At 42.6% G+C, this 20,966-nt stretch overlaps 1 protein-coding gene across 2 annotated transcripts in view; it reads right to left on the reverse strand.

The window, feature by feature from the left end:
• XPO4 (exportin 4) overlaps positions 1-20,966 on the reverse strand; it is an 85,953-nt gene that overhangs the window by 50,668 nt on the left and 14,319 nt on the right. Inside the window, exons 2-7 of one of the 2 annotated variants that reach the window (XM_033104662.1) lie at positions 20,076-20,181; positions 15,190-15,341; positions 14,938-15,079; positions 10,782-10,920; positions 1,615-1,731; positions 737-890 (exon numbers count right to left, since the gene is read on the reverse strand). In XM_033104662.1, coding sequence (XP_032960553.1) covers positions 737-890; positions 1,615-1,731; positions 10,782-10,920; positions 14,938-15,032 — 505 coding nt within the window. In that variant the 5' untranslated portion in view covers positions 15,033-15,079; positions 15,190-15,341; positions 20,076-20,181. The remainder of the gene's footprint in view (positions 1-736; positions 891-1,614; positions 1,732-10,781; positions 10,921-14,937; positions 15,080-15,189; positions 15,342-20,075; positions 20,182-20,966) is intronic. The other variant, XM_033104661.1, reaches the window with a different exon arrangement.

A 20,966-nucleotide genomic window follows, 5' to 3' on the forward strand; every position in this document is an offset into this window, starting at 1 on the left:
CAGGATCCTGAGACCCCAACCCAGACAAGTGGGGCACAACGTGACACACGGGCCGTCAGACGGGGTGCTGCATTCAGTCTATTACAGGCAGCCAAGGGCATAGGAGAGTAAATGAGGAACTTGAAGGAGCTGCTCTCTAAAACAAAGTTTCTGCACTGTAGCCAATGCTAGAAAAGCAGGTATTTGTAGCTATAGTATAATCCATTTAAATTCTTCTGTATTACTAATAAACAATCTGCTAGAAATGCAATTTTCATATTTTTATTTCATACTTTTTTATTTCGTACTACCTAGTTACCGACACTTGAACATATCGTCATCCATGAAGAGCAAGAGAGTCAGAGGACGCCAAAGCGGCCTTGAGGAAAAGCAGCCCAGAAATCCAATTATTTCCACCACCAGGAGAATGCAATCCAGCAGCGGATGGGAGTGCACTTCCCACCTGTCCTCCTCCTTCCTAAGGATTGTGGCTGCTCCTCCGTGAGCCAGTCCCAGGACCACCCACCCCACAACCCTTTCTGTTTCCATTCACCTAGCCCGCCCCTACAAAGTTCTGCACAATTTTAAATCTTCTAAGTAGTCTACGGTGCTGTCTTATAATAGAAGTTAAATGCCATTTCCAAGAGACTTATTTTCTTTCAACAGTGTTTTACAAACCTCAGAGATAAAGTACTTTCAGCTATAATTAAGTCATTATGAAAATTACCACAGACACTATTCAGTTGTCAAAGGATATAATTTGGAGGAAGAAAGTTCCAGCTGAGGACCTGGTTGGCAAGCGCGAGGTAACGCTGAAATACCGACGACATATGAGCGCTGAGGTTGTCCCGCCTGCTGAACTCCTGCAGGACCCCGACCGTGAGCACGAAGATCTGGCGAAGGTCTTCCTCCTGCAGGAAGTGGACCACAGAGACTTCTGGGTCAAAAGCTTATTAAAAATGTGTTCCCTTTGAGAACCATAAAACAAAACAATAAGCACCTTAACACTTCCAATGGAAAACACTATTTCTTCAGGAATGTTTTCCATTTTCAGGCCTGCTCATAATGACATCACAGGGAGCTTCCGAGAGGCGTCGCTTTGGATACACTCACTGTCACAGAAACGCCACTCGTGGAGAAGACTGACGACTACGCAGAGCCGGAGGGCTCAGTTGCTTTAGTGCAGGGCCCTCGGATTTAAGCCAGTGCCTTCACATAACTTCACTTCAGAGCCAAACAATACATACAAGACAAAGAGCCCACACCATCTGCAATAACACTGAAATACACAGCCCTTGTGGGCACGCTGCCAGGCCTATTTTTAAGGACAGCAGAGTCCCACCAATTGAAGTGTTACATCTAAACACGGTAAGAACAAAATAAATAAACTAAGGATCTTTAGAGTGGTATTTCCTTTTTGTTTTGCTTGAAGACTAGAATTAAACAAGTAATTTTAAATCGTCAACTATGTTCACAAAACCTGTCACTTTGTTATTTCCTACGAAATCACAGCATAGATCTTCAGGCGCACTATCATTCAACCAGATAAACTAAATGTCCTCATTGCCTTAGGGACAGATTGTATAAAAAGTGAACCATCTAATACTTAAAACTTAAGAACAAAAATGCCAATACCTGAAAAACTCTTTTGCAGTTACCATGGAATTCCATACTCAGTCCAATGTTGCTAGTTTTACTTGAACTTGAGAATTCACTCAATAATGCAGTTAGAATAGAACAGGCCAGAGTTTGCTGTAATTATTGGAGAAGAAATAATAGTGAGGCATTATTTTTTTCCAATGCTTTGTTTCAATACCACATTTGTTTCTAACATAATGAAACAGTTTCAATCTTTAGATCCTCCAGTATGTTTTTAGATCTGGTACCTATCAGTCAAAAACTCAACTATGACAAAATAACGATTGGCTCTCCTTTCTAAGCAGCCCAGTAATTGCTTATAGCACTTCCTCCACTCCAGTTACCCAAATCCGTGTAAGCCTTGAACTCAGGATATACTCCTAACATGATTGCGGAGTGCAAGTGATATTTTAAGGTAATCAGTGTTGAATGTATCATCTCATTTATTAATAATTCACACCCCCACCTGACTGAAAGAGGAGAGAGTCAGAGACCTTAAGTACTTAAGGCCAGCAGAGATGAACCCAGTTTGCCCGACTCTATGTTTCGATGACTGTAAAATGTATTTCCAAACAGAAGAAAAGTGAAAGAGTTTATAGTCTCTAAAATACTATGCAGGTAATACACAAAAGTTTTTTCAATTGAAAAGGAAGTTTCCTTTTCAATGGCTCTCGCCAGCAGGCTCCTAACACCAACCCCCTGCTTTATTCAGAGATCATTTAGAGTCAAGGTGCCAAGATGGAGGGTTACAAATTATTCTGGCCCCTTTCCAGGGGTTAAACAGAAATCTGCTCACCACCTCTGCACAACCAAAGATTAAAGTCAAGACGATACTATTTATGCAAGCTTATACAACAGCTGAACAGTCATCCCACCCACCAACTGCCACATCTTTGTTCAGAAATGCTTCTGATGTCAGTACCTTGACCTTACAGATGCTTATCTTGGCAAATCTTAGCCAATATACATAAAATTAAATTCCTAAAGATTGGCATGAGTTGTCGGCATTTGTTGAAGCTGAATGCTGATCACATGGGGGACCAATATGCTATTTGTCTATTTTTGCATATGTCTGAAATTTTCCTCTAAAAAATATAAAAAAAGAATTAAATTCCTACTTGCCTCTTCATCTCAACTAAAGCAAGCATGCTGTATAGCTGATATTTATAGCCAGCACACAAGAACGTGCATTAGAGCGGTTTCTGGGCCTTTCCCTCCACAAGAAGCCCCAACAGCAGAGGATACAGGAACCTGGGGTTCAGACCAGCTGCTTCAACAAGGATGAAAGTTCTCTGACTGTGCTGGGGCTAGCTTAAATACACACACACTTTGCAATCTAACTCAAAATATACATTTTTTTAAAAAACTGTCCCCTTCCCCAAATCGTCCAGAAAAGTGTAAAAGTTCAACTGCCTTTCACGACCCAAGGAAGACACTGGTGTAAGGATGCAGGCGCAGACAAGCCTCTTCTGGAGGACACAGCTACCTCCGTTTCACAGTTGAAAGGGGTCCGGGAAACTCATCAAGTTCAATGCCTTCATTTTCTCAGTTAACAAAAATGTAGTTAAAAATGGCTTACTTTTATGGTCAAAGTGCCAGCAACCAAAACTTCACAAATCTATTTAAGTAACACTGGGATCAAGTAGGAACATAGTTTTTAAATACAGCTAGGCTTTGGTGGGGAAAGTAGGCATTACATTCAAATTAATAAAATTCAAAGGGAAAAGTTAACTCACAAGGATCTAACAAAAGATCCTATGATTCTGAAAACAATTTTCAGTATCCTCCATTTTTACATCTTTTAGCCTTAGCTTTTCTCCTATTCTTTATAAGTAAGACCTCACTGAATGGAACATTATGAACCCAGAAGTACCCATTAAACACAAACGTATCACTCTTACAAATGAAATTATAGTTTTGCACAAGTAATTTACAACTTGCACAAACAGTGCCAAACTATATTCACCACAAAATGGCATGATTTTTAAACTATGACCATATTCAAACTTTTAGTAACACAATTCTAATGATGGAAACAAGTATTCACAATAAACCTTTACTTTTGTGTGAAATAAACATTTCCTAAGATTACATGCATGTGTTTGTGGTCAAGACCCTAAAAGATGAGTGAAGGGAAGAGGCAGGAGCAATGAGAGCAAGAACTGTTCTGAGTTTAAGACTGCCCAGAAAAGGGAAGGACTTTACAGGAAGTGTCTCCTTGCACCAAAGCTTCATCAGACACACAAGGAGCCCTCAGTGGAATGGGATTGCTTTTGAGATGCAGCAGTAAAGACATCCCTGCAGAACAGCAGCCTTTCACACTAAGGAAGTGCTAATTCACCCAGAAAAGAAAGTACATTCCTAGCACAGGACACTGAAACAGAATACATTCTCATTATAGATGAAGCTCTTTGAATGTAAGAATATCTTGCTTTTAAAAACGTTTTCTTCTTACAAAAATAACATCTTTATCTTAAAAAAAACTAGTAGGTACAGAAAAGCACAAAGGAAATCAAACTGCATTGTCCTACCATCCAGAGGCTATTACTGTAACATTTGTTCCCAGCTTCCCAATTTGTTAGCACACAGGTGTCATTATTTACACACCGTTACCATCAACCCAAATGTACCGTTTCCCCGAAAATAAGACCTGACCTCACCGGACCATCACTCTAATGCGTCTTTTGGAGCAAAAATTAATATAAGACCCAGTTTTATTTTACTATAAGTAAAGACCGGGTCTTATTTTACTTACAGTAAAATAACACCTGGTCTTATATAGTATGGTATGATATGATACGATATGATACGATATAATACCAGGTCTTATATTAATTTTTGCTCCAAAAGACGCATTAGAGCTGATTGTATGGCGAGGTCTTATTTTTGGGGAAACACGGTACTGCTTTGTATTGTCCTTTTTCCACTTTACACTTAACATGAAATAAAACCACAAACTTTTTAAAGTAAGTGTATTCTTTTCAAATTTAGCACTCAAAGACTTCAAAGATACATAAAAATAAATTATGCAGCATGGTTAGAGGTAGTACCAGAAATAACCTGGTTTTAACGTACCTAGAATTACCAGCTCTCAAAGAACAAAGTCAGTGTGATATTTTCATCACTAAAAGATGCCACCTGGTTTAGCTGCTCCTTACGGTGGAAGCCGTGTGCGGCGGACCTGAGAAGAGCACCGTAAGCATTAACTACACTCCACACATTGCGATGGCTCCAAGGTGCCAAATTCATAGAACTCCTGGAGAATAATGAATAATTTAACGATTGTACATTAAGAGAGACAAGCACCTCTGCATATATCTAGAGTCTCTCTTTCTCTCCATAAAAGAGTTCAACACATAGCAATGCATCTAGGCCCCATTTCCCAATGTGCTCACTCATGTTCAGTATCTAATTATCAATTAAACCTCACTAAAATCAGATTCCTCTCCTGGGAAGTGCCTGCTTACACGGCAGGCAGCTGGGCAGCGAGCCAAAATTGCAATGCTGAGAGACAAGAGGACAGCTCCTTCTCGGGACAGAAGAAGAGCAGGGGGAGGACCCAGGTCTGCCTCTGAGAGAGCTCAAGTTCCTGCTTTTCTGACCCCATACAAGGCTCCTGGGGGCTTGCTGCAGACTTTCAGGTCTCGATGGTCACCCCAAGTGCTGCCCTCTGACCCTCACGACCAGTACCTTCAGGCGCTGACTCTGTGCCTATGACAGTCAGGGCAGGTTTCGTTTCCCTACTAGAGGTAGTGACTGATATTCGAGAGGGTCAGAAACAAGTGCTGCTGTGCGTAAGTCAGTGGTGAGTTTCAGTGAAACCACATCAAAGCTGACGGACTGCAGGCAGGAGACGGAGGGACCGCCACACTGGTGGAAGGGACGACTGGTGTAAAGCACCATCAGTAAAGTCTGAGTCTGAGACTCACAGCAGTGCTTCATTGTCCACGGTCATGAAGAACTAAGTGAATACCTGCCCATGTACAGGAGACAGTTTTCATGAAACTACCTTTATGTAAGTGTTTCCCCAGGAAAAGTTTCTACAGCAGTTGCCGTGGGCCGTGCGACGTGAGCGCCTGGACCCCACGCAGCGCGCGGGCTGGACACACCTTGAGCGCTCTGATCTGAGCTGCTCCAACTGTCCTCAGGCATCCTTGGTCGGTGTCACACTCCGCTTGGCTACGTGGCCAGTACTAATGAGCCGTTCTAAAGTCATCATCATTTTCATTTCCAACAAGTTAGAGACCAAATAATAAAATGTATTAAAACTGTAACCAAAATAAATTCTAAATAAAAACACTATGGGACTCTTTCCAGAGTCCAGTACAAGAATCTCACTGTTTAGACAAAGAAGTCAGAAAATTCTGGGTTCTAACAGTCCAAGATTCACAACTTCAAGTAATGGAGGGCAAATCCTTTCAGCTGTCTTGGCCTCAGTTTTCTCATCTACAAAAAGGGTTACCACCCTTTGCCCTGCCTAGTGCCCATGACTGTGTGAATGTTCCAATTACAACACACAGGTAAAGTACCCTGCAGATGTGGCAGGCCCCCCTAAGGTAACGTGGCAGCAGTACTTTTCATGAGCATCACAAAAATTTACCACCCACTTTGGCTTTCCTGGTTCTTGATTGTTATCTACATTCCACCAAATTAAAATCACAAGGTAAGTTATCAGTTAATAAAAGAAAGCCAGAAGCGAAACATCACTAACGTACAGAGCAGATGCTCGGTAAATGTTACCTAGATTAATGGGTCAACGTTACTTCTACACCTAACATTGTAGCAACACAAGGGCAAGTGGAAAATGAACACACAATGCACTTCCTATGTTCTTCACAGCTGATAAATTTCAAAAAGAAAACGTAAACGTGTGAAACAAGCAGAAGAAATTCAATGAGGCCTCAAGGTTATGAAATCATCTAATCTGTTCTTTCACTGAAGTATTGAAAATTCACAAGGTAACCCTCTAACAACCAAGTAACTGGTGTCTTTGCATTCAAGTCTTATGGCAGCATTCTCACTTCTAGTAAAAGCCATTGATTTCATGACAGTGAAAACCCCTCAGAAATAGCCTGCCCTACTCACAAGCTCACTGTCACAAGCACGAGATACTGAAGCACTAACTCCAGCTGACAAAATAAAACACTCTTGTCCAAAGAGAGGCTTGTCTCATAATAGCCTGGCTCTTACCCCGGGAGATTTATTACCAAGAATAAACTTTATGAAAGGTCGCTGTATATAAAGCAGACGCCCAGCTGCCCCTCAGCAAACATCAATGAGACCTGTGAGAAGAGAGATTAAGCTGGCCAGCAGGCCCAGCGTGGCACTGCTGTGGACGGCGAACTTCTCACCCACTTCTCTCTCTCAAGCAGCAGAAAGGAAGGAAGAAGGCGTAAATGCTAAACGAAGCAGCTTTAAAAGCAATTTCATGTATATCTACCACTTCCAGAGGAAGTAAAACAAACATGGATGAAAAAGTGAGCTTAAACGTTAATTTATAATCTGAAAAATGGAGCTGCTCTCTGTAGGAGGTAATGTCTCCATATCTATGTCTTCCGAGTGAGCAGACAGTACTTCTGATACTTGCAAACTGGGATGAAGTTACATCAGCAACCTTTGTAGCCACAGGAGGAAAACAGCCCACCCACAAAAACTGACACGAAGCAGCACAGCATTCGTTGACTGTATGAGATTAACTACTCTAAGAGTCTGTTACAGTACATGGGCAACTGTACTGTGTCTAAGAAACATCATCTCCTTAGGAAATATGTATGAACTAGACATTTTCCCAAAGGACCATCTGCAGAGAACCAGGACTATAAAATAAGCCTTTAAGGCATTTAAAGGAGAGCTGATATGTTAGTCTCCTGTTTTCTTTTCCTTAATACACAACCAGTTTTCACTCATGGATAATAGCATAAATACTTCCTTCCTGCTTTCAATACTTAAAATATTACTGGATAGAAAAGGGGATGATTTAAAAGCGCTCATGCCCCAGCTTGGACGAGGGGTGGGGCCCGCCGGGCAGGACATGTGCTGAGGCCCAGTGAAGGCTCTGAGAGCTGCCGTCTTCTGCCAGGCAGCCCTACGTGTGACTCCACGACCAAAACCCGCACTGTACGATCCTACTGCCCCGAAATTCATCTAAGCATGGGCATTAGACTAATACCAAGGGAAAGGCCACCACAGACAGGGAAGAGGGAAAGCCAGACTCCACGCAGCTCCGGCCCATGGAGCTTAGTCACCTAACTTAACCTACGAGGTCAACGCTTTCTTCCATCCACAGAAAACCATCAATTATCTCTTCTTTTCAAATAGCTCTTACACTCAACCTTACAAAGGCAGTTGCTAGCCTCTGTACCAATGTTCTCCTTTTATCACTCTACTTTCTTATCAAAGTTTAAACCTCTCTTCCGCTGCTGATCACACCTCTGAGACTAAGAAATCCTTAAGTAAGTTCTTAAACCGTTCTCACAAACTCTTAACAGTCCGAGAGGGAGAGAAAGGAAGATGTACTGAAATGCTTTACTGGTCTGCAAGCTCATGTTTCTGACCTGCCAGGCAAGGGCCAACAGGGACGGCCCTGCGGTGGCCACTGACCTTGCACATAAATGTAGGACATTTTAAGCTTAATTAATGTTTTCAGTGTGGTCGCCAGAATAAATTCACCCTGCAATCTTGAGATTAAATTCTACCTCCCACCATTGACTTCCACTGCTGTAAAAATTTCTTAACTCTGTTAGCAGAAATTCAACTTTAAAAAAAAAAAAAAGCTTTGTTTTGGAGTATTTCAAGAGGATATTAAATTTATCCACTATTGTCACAGCATGTGCACTGTGAATACAGCTAAATTTTCCCTAATGGCTACATGTGTTCCAATCCTTCTCGGAAGATTGGTTATTTCCGGGACTCAAAAAAGGCCAATTGCTGGCTGCACTGGGACTTCCTGTGGTGGGTCAGACGGCCCCAGGGGAGAGGAAGTGGGGGCACAACTCCTGGCGTGTGCTCATTCCGCAGAGACACAAGGTGCCTAGAAGATATGTGGGGGGTGAAAACGGGCACAGAAATTCAACCTTCACACTGCAATTCCAGCCGACGTGATGGCCAACCTAACAAGGGACAGGCATTATAGTCATAAGCATCCGGGCGCCAGGGTTAGTGGCTACGCTCCTCAAGTTTAAATCCTGGTCAGTCTCCATTAGCTGGACTCCTTCACTGTGACTGTCCCAAGAAACAACACGTCCTCAAGTAGAATCTGCAACGTGGAGGTGCAGGACGCAGAGCGGGGGGCGGCTAGGATAACATTCCCAAGCAGCAGCCTCAGTTCCAAACCTGTCCCCTGGGAGCTCTGGCTAGTTAGCTCCATCCCTGGTTTTTCCCGAGACCCTCAGGGATGGCCACCCCTGGACTGCACACAGGCCATCAGAACGAGCTCTCCGCCAAGTAACAAGATCCCGGCTACACAACGAAGGGGGCAACCCTGAGGGACTGCAGCGGCAACCCAGAGCACAGCCCTTCTCAGAGTGGGGCCCACGTCCGGGAGAAGCCCCCACAGTGCCATGACCAGTTCTTTTACCTCAGAAACAGTAAATGGAACCTTCGCTGGGGACTACTCGCAAGAAAGCGTCTCACCACATAAAATAAGCCAAATGACTCACAGAATATAGTGATTCAAACATGCACATTTTTGAAGTTACTGGTTTTACATAAACAAATACATTTTATAATACTAAGATTAAGCGAGAGGACATATCATTAGACCTTTGGATCATCAAAGTCTCTAGAACTACACTGTTCAATACGGCTGTCACTAGCTCGCTACATGTGGCCATCTAAATGTAAATTAACTACGATTAACTCAAACTGAAAACTGAGTTCCTCAGGCACACCCAGCCACATCTCAAATGCTCAGTAGCCACCTGTGGCCGCACAGGAGCCCAGACACACGACACGTGAGTCTGCACCTCGAGAACATGCCATCCACATGGCACAGAAATCAGGACACAAGGACAAGTGCTGTGAGTCCCGACTGGTGGCAGTTCACGGGTGCACATGAGCGTCACAACTTAGCCAAGCGCACACTGCAAATGGGTGCAGTAACGCCTGCCTTCACTTCCAAACACCAAACCCAGGACCTCTAGTGGGCTCCAAAGGAAAACCCAAATTCCTCCGGTGTGTACAGGGCGCTCCCTATCCTGACACGTGCTTCAATCCTCCTTCAGCCAAGACCCCGCAGAGGACATGGTGGGGCAGAGGGGTGAGCCCCCACCTGGGCACAGTCGGGGGCGGGGAGAAGAGACCCAGGACACTGGGAAGGGAGGGACAGTGTGCGGCCCACCTGGGGGGAACTGCCACTTCCCTCAGGCCACAGGCACAACGACTAAATCTCGCTCAGTCGTGGGGCGACTAACCACGTCAGTAACCACCAAAGGGCTATGAGCTGCAAGCCTCACCCAGGCAGCTTTCTAACGGTTCACATTTCAATCATTGGGATTATTACCCATCCTAATTCCACATGAGTTAGACACAGCTGATAAGTCAACAGTTCTAACCCAGCTTCACAGCTGCTCACTGACACCAACTCCCATTCCTCCTGCTTGTGACAGAGTCGTGACAACCCAACAGTCACTCTGCAGGCACAAAGAGTTCCCGGAGGGAGACTGAGAGGGGAGAAAACAATCGGCTCCTCAGAGTAATTCAGCCAAGAACAAGGCTCTCCAATTTGGGCAGGTGACAGGAACACCTGGAAGTCACAGTGTACTATACACAGCACATCTGTTGGCACAGCAACATTTAATAATATGTTACGTCAAATAGCATTTTATATTTGATCCACACATTTCTATCATCACTAGTAGCTGTCAAAAGCTTATTGAAAATGAGGAAAATGTGCATCAGATGGGAAATGGCTAAGAATATTGCGGCTTATTAGCTCCTAATATTTTACACCCTGAAAATGATGATTATGAACACCATGGCAACATGGGAAACAAGAAGCACAGGAAAAGCAGAGGACACTACGTGTACAGTGTGTGCACATGTGACAAGGACGAGAGGACACGGCCCTCCCTCTCGTGTACACCCCCATTCCTGCTGCTGCAATGGCCCTTGTGTCTGACCGAACAACAGGAAGGACTTACAAACACAAACGTGAGCGCACTTACCACCGCGGGGTTGCCACTGCTGATCAGCTGGCTGACTTCATGAAATATGCTCTTGCAGTCAATCGATTTATCTAGTGATCCCCGTTTTACAATTACTGCTACTGCTAATAGAATCTGTTCCCGGACATACTTTTGGAGGCTGTAAAACACAAAAATCAGAGTAAAAATTTTTATAGAAATCTAATATAAAAGCACTCCTGAATTTCTCACTATGCCTGCCTCTCCTAATAACACCACTTACTTCTGAGGGCAGTGTGGCCCCATGGTTACGCACAGACTCAAGGCTGAGAGAGCTGGGTGCAAACCCACACCCTGTTATGTACTGGGCTCTGAGAAAACTGAGGTTCTGAGAGAGTTAACACTCAGAACCTCAGTTTTCTTGCCTGTGAAATGGGGTGGCAGGGTTGTTACAAGGATTAAATGTTCTTAAAGCTGTGCCCAGTGCACACTACATGCTGTATAAACGTTAGCTGCTCTGGGCAGTGTTCAGTAGATGAAAGTTAGCTCACTATGAAGCAGACCAAGGTTCGATCAACTGAGAGAAAAATTCTGATCTACTATCCACCTCCAGCCAGCAATATAATCTTAAACCCATTCCCTTTAATGTGGAAAGACAACATGCGAGCCATCCAACGTACAACATTACGGAAACACGCAAATTCTAAAACATCCGTCTAAAATGTCGCATTGAAGCTCTGTTTCTCAGTGCGGTGGCAAAAGCGTGGTCCTAAGCGGAGGCATTCTACGAAGCCCATTCAACCACAGGGCACAGAGACCACACTACCTGTTCACACCACTTCTCAGAGGGAAGGTTTAGAAAACAGAGCTCTGAACTTCCAACCCAGCCTCTAGAATACTGCAAGGATACAACCAGCACGGGCCCTTGGGTAAAACCCACATTCCTCCACATGCCTTAGAAGCAGTGGGACCCATCCCAGCTTTCCTGGGACACTGCCGTCCAACATAATTATTAACAGTGCTTTCTTTTACTCTGAAAAGTGTCCAGACACATCTGGACATAAATGATATGGTGACCCACTTCTAAGGCCCCCTCTCTGACCTCACCCCTCCCACGTACACTCAAAACTGCAGATACCCTGACCTTCCTTCAGTTGCTGGCACAATGCTCACGCACTTCCAGGCCCCTGAACTGCTGTGCCCTCTGCCAAGACTGTGCTGCCACTCTGTCCAGACAGCAGGCCCTGAACGGCCCCTGACACACAGCTAGTCACCACCTCACAGGTAGAGCATAGGTATCTGTCACCTGGGTTACACTTTATCTCCCAGACTGGCCGACACAGCAGTACCAAGGTCAAGGACACTGCAGGCCACCTAACAGGCGTTTATCAGACATTTATGCAGAACGCACACATGTCCCGTGTCAAGCTGAAGCGAAAAGCACTGTTTCACCACACAGATCTGAAGCATACACTAAGCAAACAAATACAGAGGACCTGCTACAGGCAGCAGGGGCTGGCCAGAGGGGATTCCTGTACTTTGGGGACACACTGATGACCAGAAAACACATAGAAAGCTGAACACTACCACCAGGCATGTACAGAAGGCTAGTTTTGAATCTCTCTCCTGACAAGGATTATAAATTACTAGGAAAATAAATAATAAGGGCAAACATTTATTGAGTGCTTATGCTACCTAAGACTTTACGTAAACTAACTTCACAAAAATGAATACATTTAATCCTCACAACAATCTTTGGAGTAAAGTAATATTACTCACTCTACCAATTAGCAAATTAATTCATAAAGCGGTTAAATAATTTGCCCAAGGTCACAGTAATGGCACAGGTGGGGCTCACCGTCCGTTTCCCGCTGCTATACGGCCTGCCTCTTTACAACAGTATGTGTGCAAATTCTGCCCTCTTTAGGAGGAAAACTCAGAAAAGAAACAAAATGGGAGTACACAACATTACATGTGGCGTGTTCTAGACTATGTAACTGTAGCATTTGACCTACGCGATACACCAAAAACTGTCACTTTACTCTAATTCACACTGTAGGACATTCTACAAGATAAAAATGTCTGTGTTGTGAAAACAAAAAAGACTATTCTAGATTAAGGAGACCGAAGAGAATGACAACTAAATACAACGCGTAACCTGTGGTTAAATCCTGGATCAAAAAAATAACCTACGAGGAAAAGGATATAAACAACATTACTCACACAACTGGAACCAGACTTACATTAGGTAATATAAACAGGCCAAGTCTATCAGGAGTACTGAGACTACACCTTTAGGAGACATGCTCATGGTCTCCGCTGCACATTTTCAGGTGGTGGGGGCAAATGCACATGCGTGCGTACACACACACACGTGCACACACATGCACACACAAACACAACCACACACACTCACACCCACATCTACATGCACACACATACACATACACACACGCACAAAACATCCACACACATGTACTCACACATACGCACACGCACACAAACACATGCACATGCACACACACACACAAACACATACACACGGACACACAGACACACGAGGGAAATCGAATGTGACAAACATTAACTGAGACTTTACCAGGAAAAGGTCATGTGCGTATTGACTGTTCTATTCTTTCAACCTCGCTGAAAGCTTTTTATTAGGTTGGTGCAAAAGTAATTGTGGTTTAAAAGGTTAAAAATAATTGCAAAAACCAATTACTCTTGCACCAACCTAATATTTTGTTCAAAATAAGAAGCATTTAAGGGTGGAAGGGTTGAGAGTATTTTGGAGAATACAAGTGATCACACACACACATGCACACGCATGGCAAAATCTGCCACACACTTGTGTCCACCAAGATCTCCAGAGTACAGTGGTTTCCGTGATGGGGGTCAGGGACAGTTTGGGGGAACCTGTGATAAATGAGCAGCTCAGGGCAAGTGAGTATCACACCCAAAGGTCTCGTCAAACAACAAAGTTTAAATAAAGGAAGAAAACCAGTATTGTATCACAGAATTGTACACCTGAAATCTATGTAACTTTACTAACAATTGTCACCCCAATAAACTTGAATAAAAAAAAGAAAGAAAGAAAATCAGAATGAAGAGAAGAGAAAGGTTGGAAACTGGGGCAATTTTTTCTCCTTCTGTTACACCCAGAATAAAAGAGACTTCCCTCTGCTCACACACGACACGCACTCATCTAGAGCTCATTACCCATCACCCCTGCTGTGCTAACCTACAGTGTTTCCTGAAGGGAAAGCAGTTGGACTTCACTGAGTGCCAGAGTCAGGCTGGTCATTGTTAAATGTCAGAAATTCAGAGACTGTGATGAACAGTCAGTAGGAACAAGGTATGACAGTATGCTCCAAATCGTTTTAAAGCTTTATGCGTGTTTATGAACCACCATTCTTAAGCACCAGCATTTCAGATTCACTCCACTTCCTTCGTTGAGTGTGGAAAGGAACAAATTGTGAAAAGTATCCACCTAGACAAACAGAACACGTGGAATGCGTGCTGCCTCCTCCTAGGAGAACACCTGGAATTTGGGGGGTGAGGGAGGGGCTTAAAAATGAAAAACAGGAAATGAATCTCTCCCAAAAGTTGTGTGGCTGATAATTTTCCTCACATTTATAAAAAAATCATAAAGCAATAAATGTATACAACCTGCAAAATGTTTGACTATCACAGTGTGTATGACATACAAAGACCTTCACTCCCACCCTTTGGCTCTTCAAGCCAGAGGAGCCTGCTGAACAGTTTGGTGCTTTTTCTCTATAACCTCTGACTTCACATGCACTTCTGTGACACTCGGTTTGTCCACACTGCTTTTTGGGACATTCACCAACGTCTCCTGATACTTACCAAGCACAAGGAAGGACGAGGAGAAAAGCTCTCAAATGAGTCCCAGATCACCTTTTATTTACAAGCCCAATCCTCGGAAGGAAACCACGATGACAAAAGACCTAACCTCTAGCAGTCTCTTCAACGAAACAAAACCCAGACCACCAGCTCAAATAAAAAGCATCATTTCACGAAGCAGCAAGCCAGCCATCGTGCATGTATGGGATTTTCAAACACGAGCCCACAGAGGGCTTGGCCATGAAGGCTGCCCATTAAAACTGGAGCAGGCAGGAGCAAGCTCCATCCAGCAGGAGGCGCCCGGCACGCGCGCGCCCGGCGCCAGCGGACTCACTTGGGCCTCTGCAGGACGTAGGTCAGCAGGAACGTGCGCAGGGACTCGATGCTGCCCTTCTCCAGGAGGACCCACTCACGCACCACGGCCTCCATGATGGCTGTGGCTGCCTGGAACAGGACGTAGTCCACCTTGCTGGTCTCTGCGGACGGAAGGGGACACGTTCTTTAGACTGCGGCTCACCGTCCCCTGAGCACTCCGCACTTATTAATTTTGAAACAGAACTCCGCGGACAAGGAGGAAGGTGGTTACCTGCTCTTTTTATCCAGTGACCTCGCTCTAGCACCACAAAAAGGTTAGTTCCTCTCAGGAGACACCTCAGGCAGGTGGCAGCTAATCACCGATCACAATTTTCACAAACTTTCCTCACCTCTCTTCAACTGTTACTTCCAAAGCATGAAGAACTAAAAAATAACACAGCTTTAAAAAAAATAAAAATAAAAATATAAAGCAATCAGAAAATGTCTGAGAGTTCCTCACCCTGTGCAAAACAACGTGGCGCCCTCAGGACACCTTGCTAAACCTGCGCTGGAACGTTGCTACGTGTGATGAGCCGTGCTGTTAAAACGCTGCAGTCTGTCGAGGGCTGAAGCTTTCAACAGGATGACCCATCTCCAATAGCAAGTTCAGAAATCAACACAATCACATCTAGGTTATCTTCCTCAAAATGTTTTTAAAAAAGAGTCACATTTACACAAGGTGAGAAGTTCTCGTGAATTTTCTGATTGCAGTACTGATTAAACTGAGTAAATCCCAAAACTACACTTAGAAAGATCCGGCCTTAACTTGCAAGTTATAGTATCTGAAACTAAAAACTGAATCAGGAGGGGGGAAAAAATAGAAAATTAACATACCTAAAACTATTTGATATTAATTTTCTATTTTTCTTTTGTTCACCAAAACCAATCGGTTTCCAAACAGCATTATCAGAAGGGAGAGACAGTCAAAATGAAGTCAAGAAAAAGTGGGAATTTTCTGAAGCTCTAAAAATAACCATCATGTGAAACCCATGAAAAATGTATGATCACACTGCCGGTTATTTGCCAAGATCACTAGACTGGGGCATCTGAAAGCCATGAGACTCACTCTGGGCACAGAATGGCACCTTCAAGAATTTATCAGAAGAGCGTGAAGACACTCAGGCACATCATTCTCTCTCCTAATCAAGCTCGGGTCATTTAAAAATCTTACTCCTGACACAATTAGCTATACCCTACATAAAAGGTACACCCTACATAAATTCCTATTACATTAGACTGCTACCTAGGAGTTTTGAAAATACCAAAAACAAGTAAGAGGAACCAATTTGGACCTTTCTTAAGTTTTATTATTCCATGCTAACTTAACATGAATTCTAATTGAGATGATCATCAAAACTCACAAAAATTTAGAAACTTTAAAATATAACCAGTAAATAAAGCAACAGCTTCCAAAAATGTGAACTTATTAATTAAAGTTCCAGGAGAAAAACAAATAAGTGTTTTATTCAAAGAGAATTTGAAACAGAAACCAGCTTTATCTATTTAGATCACTTAAGGAGAAATATGGTCCTGAATCATAAAGGTAATGCAAATAATCTCTTATTAGAAATCTTTTTGAAAGAAAATGATGGCTGTTTGCCTATCTTCATATTCTATTATAACAGTAAAAATTTCCAGGACAAGAAACCTGAAATCTTTAACCATGGTTTTTTAACAAGGAAACAAAATCTTAGGGACTCAAAGAATTTTAGAAACAGAACTCCAAAGATCATGTAATTCAATTCCTGCATTTTACAGTTGAAGGAACTGGTGCAGCAAGAGAGTAAGAGAGGAAAGTCAAGCTCCCATGGCTGCCGTGTCGCTTGACTATGCCCCTTGAGAAGTACTGATCTACCCCCAAGTGCATATGCCAGCAAAGTCAGGAAGACCAAACAAGTACCTTCGGGCTTTCAGGACCAATGGGACACGCTGACTTCTATCTGTGCTAAGAGGGGAATTACAGAAGGTGAATGACATGCCATAGTTTTCAAGGTAACTCTCTTCCTCTGTTTGGTGTCAAATGAAGATGTCTATACTACTGCTCCCATAACAACCTGTCTCTACAAATGGAGGAATCTGGAAAAAAGAAAGCCAAATTCCAAATTTAAAACAAGGGATTTTCCTAATCTAATAAATTACACTGCTTCACGAAAACTGCTCTTATCCTTCAACTGCATGCACACATAATACGAATGTGCAAAAGATGCTTGAAGGAAGTCGAGCAGCCCGCCAGCAGGAGACAGGCCTGGCAGTACATGTGAGACTTGCTCTCGCTCTCAGCGGTAGGGGTGCTAGGAACGGTCAGGTCTTCAGAGGACGCCACTCATGCAGAATTTCTAATGCTTTCAGGATGATTTTCCACGGACTGGGGCACTGTCTAGATGACCACTTTAGCAGGATGCTTTCACTTCCTACCACAGCGACTTCTTTAATAATCATGTAAATAAAATTCATTTCTATCTTGTCAGCCATCTGAAACTACACAGAGCCATGAAGACAAGAGTTAAAGTGAAGTAAGAAAGGAAAAGCACTCAATGCGTTCTGATCAGAAAACACTTTTAATAGAAAAACAAAGCCCCCGCAGGCAAGCCCCCCTGTGAGCTAGGAATCCCCCCTCTGCCTTAAACACAGGTACCAGAAGCCCCAGAGCCGCCGAGTGACGGCTGCAGTCACACCAACCTCCAGGGGAGCTCCTGTTTCATCTGCGTGGTCTACTTCTGAGACAGGAAGTGAAAGAAACCTGTCTCTCCCGGAGAGAAAGGCAAAAGAATGCCATGAAGCTAGTTTTGAAAGCCAAACCGGCCCTCATGGCAGGGCAGCAGCTCCTTAACAAGAGGGGGACGCAGCTGACCCTGCCAACTGAGAATTTCCGCAAGTGCCAACGACGTCAAAGTGAAGGGTCCAAAAGTGCTCTGGTGACAAAGTGCACACAGGAAAGAGTAAAGCCAGAAGGAAAACAAAAGGATAAGAAGAGAAAGAAGTGAGGGAGGAAGACATGTAAGTGACCAGAAAAGGAAAGCATCAGAGAGAAAGTCTCCCCTTTGCTAGAATGCATTACCCAGACGTTCTAGAAAATGACATATAATCCCTAGCTAAGAATGTGAAAATTCCGAATTGCGATTGACTGCCACCTGCATGAGAAGTCTTCTTAGAGGAATCAACCTTCTGTGCTGGTGGCAACTGAGCACGGAGGTAAGAGATTGTCTGTGAAGTTCAGAGTCAGCATCAGCATAACACAGGCTGGGCAGTACATCAACCATTATGCTCATAACACATGCCCTCAACCTCTTACACAGTTAGGGTTTAGAAACCCAACTAATTTCAAACACATGGCTGGAACTAGCAATACTGGTTTTTGAAATTTTATCAAGAAAACAAGTTTTCCAAACAAGCTCAAATCATAACAAAGCAACAGTACTTCATAAAATGTATATACTCAAAAAAGGAAAGAATGGCATAAACAAATACACTCTGATACAGTATTTATAACTTAGGTCAACTACTTCCCAACTAGTACAGGGTGACAACTGAATTACAATAGACAGTCGGACGGGAGCCCTAGCTGATGGACTTACAAACACCATGAAAACCAGACTAGGTGACTAGTTTAACACAATGGTTTTCTAAATCTATTTGCTGAGCAATTTCCAGGCAGTAAGGATGAAGCAAGCCTCCCTAAATCCGTAACACTGAGGTTCCTGATGTTTTAGTTTTGCTTCTCTTAATTTAATGCTAAGTTAAGTATTTTCCACAATGTAACAAATTTTCTTAATGCCAGAAACAAATTCACCCAAGTATAAAAATTGACCACTCAAAAAAAATTTTTTTAAATTCCTCATTTAGAATTTAAAAGGTGGTTATTCAAACTGTTCCTCTAAAGGTGAGATCTAACTCCTGAGTGAGGCAGACCTGCCTGCACCACTGCTAGCTTCTTGATAACAGAAAACAGCATGATTTGAAGCTTATCATAGTTTTAAAAGACCATGAGAAATGAGGTAATGGGGTCATGGCATTCACCTGTTTACAAAGTGGTTTATTCGTTCCTACATTTGCACCTCACAACAACTGAAGCCATTAAGGACAATGGCATCATTATTCGCACCTCACAGGTGAGAAGAGGCACCTAAGCCAATGTCACAGTCCCTACACCAGCTCCTGCCACTCCACCTGAGAACTCTCACTGACAAGCCCTCCCACAGAGCATTTGTAACAGACAACCTGCACTGTAGGTGATCTCAACCTGGAGACCAAACCAAGTACTGGTGGCTAACGGGTAAGTCTTACTAAAAGCACAAGAATAAAAGGGCAGATATTTTAGTTCCTAACACTCAACTAACCAATTCTGTGGTCATGGAGACCTCAGCCTTTCAGAGCCTTAAATAGGGTTACAAAAAAATGGCTCCAATTAAGAAAAACATCCAATGATAATCGATGATAATAAAACAACAATAACCAATGGAATCTCTCTCGCTATTATTGAAAAATATCTAAGAGGTAGGAGACTATATATATGTGTGTATCTTAGAAAATGCCATCTTTGGAAAGAGATCATTTCTGTACATATGTCACATATAAGGTACTCATAAAACATTTTTTACAAGAGTAAAAAGCAATGCTTCATTTTAGGATATACAGTGATAACCTACATAAAACGAATATTTACTGAGCAAGTTGAGTACAAACTGTATGGTTAAAAAAAGAAAAACTATGGGGGGAAAAGCAGTTGGAAAAAAAAAGAAAATGTAGAAATCTCCAAAAACAATCTTAATTTTAAAATAGTGGGATAAGATACAGTACATTTCCTATAATAAATGATATCACACTTGAAAACAATTGTAAAAACATCAGATTTTTTTTCTCCATTCTTAACCGCTTTCATGTTACAGTTAATAATAAAACAAGCTATTGGATACTATATTTAGGGGAGGAAAATCCAAAGGAAAAGTTTTCTGTCTGGCTATATGGAATAGCTTAAAAGCCACTTCAGGAGAATGATCATTAATGAAAACTTATAACTATACAAACCTGCTTACTTTAAAAGAAATTTAAAATATCTAACTTTAAAGACAGAAAAACTAGGTTTGATTACACAGAAATGTCTGTAAAGTGAATACTTACCCAAAATATGCTTGCAAACGGCAAATGGCGATTTTGATTTCCTAAACGATAAGAATATGTGCTCTGCGTGTTGACGCTGCTCATTGTTGACCATGGAAGGTGGTGCCTTGACAGTTAAAACAAAACAAACAAAAGAACAGAGCACACTTGTTTAATAAGAAAGCATGAACAGCAGCAATCCTTCTATCCACAAGAGAAAATACCGGCACTTTTGGGGGGCAACAGGAGAAATTCTTACTTACATTTTTTTAGGAACTATAATATAAAACTTCATCACAAATATAAAAACAGTTTCAGGAAAAAGGAAGAAATTCCTGGCAAGGTTTGGGTCAGAATCCTCTACAGTTGCCTGCATTTTAGAAATGATACTTCCCTAACTATTTTTTGTACTTTTAAAAAACACAGCTAATTTACTGCCTTTTATTCTAAAATATACCACTCCATCTAACTTGACTGGTTCAAATAATTTTGAAATTACTTAGCACTGGTGAATCCAAAGTCACTAAAAATTGATTTCTAAAAGCAGTCCTTTTAAGATAGAAGTATTATCAGATAATTCTACTCAAGTTTTCTTAAATCACCACTAAACTAGAAAACTTAGTGAACAGTAAAGCCTGGAATTTACAGAACTCCTCTCTGAATAATAATCAGCCAAAAAAGCCAGACATGTCTTAACAAAACAACTTCTAAAGTCTGCTCAGGTTTTTAAATTCCATTCTGTTCTAACGATCTTCCTTCTGGAGAGAACAGCCTCCGAACTAGACCTACCTTTGTACACAGTCCCCTTACGTGGCTCGGCTGTCTTTGACCTACCTGAAGAGCAGAGGCTGCTGGTAAAGCCTACCAATCAAAATAGCAAAATTCTCAGTTTGGGAGGGGCGAGAGAAGACA

The sequence above is a fragment of the Rhinolophus ferrumequinum genome, chromosome 4, assembly GCF_004115265.2.
Source record: "Rhinolophus ferrumequinum isolate MPI-CBG mRhiFer1 chromosome 4, mRhiFer1_v1.p, whole genome shotgun sequence".
Classification (NCBI taxonomy): Eukaryota; Metazoa; Chordata; class Mammalia; order Chiroptera; family Rhinolophidae; genus Rhinolophus; species Rhinolophus ferrumequinum.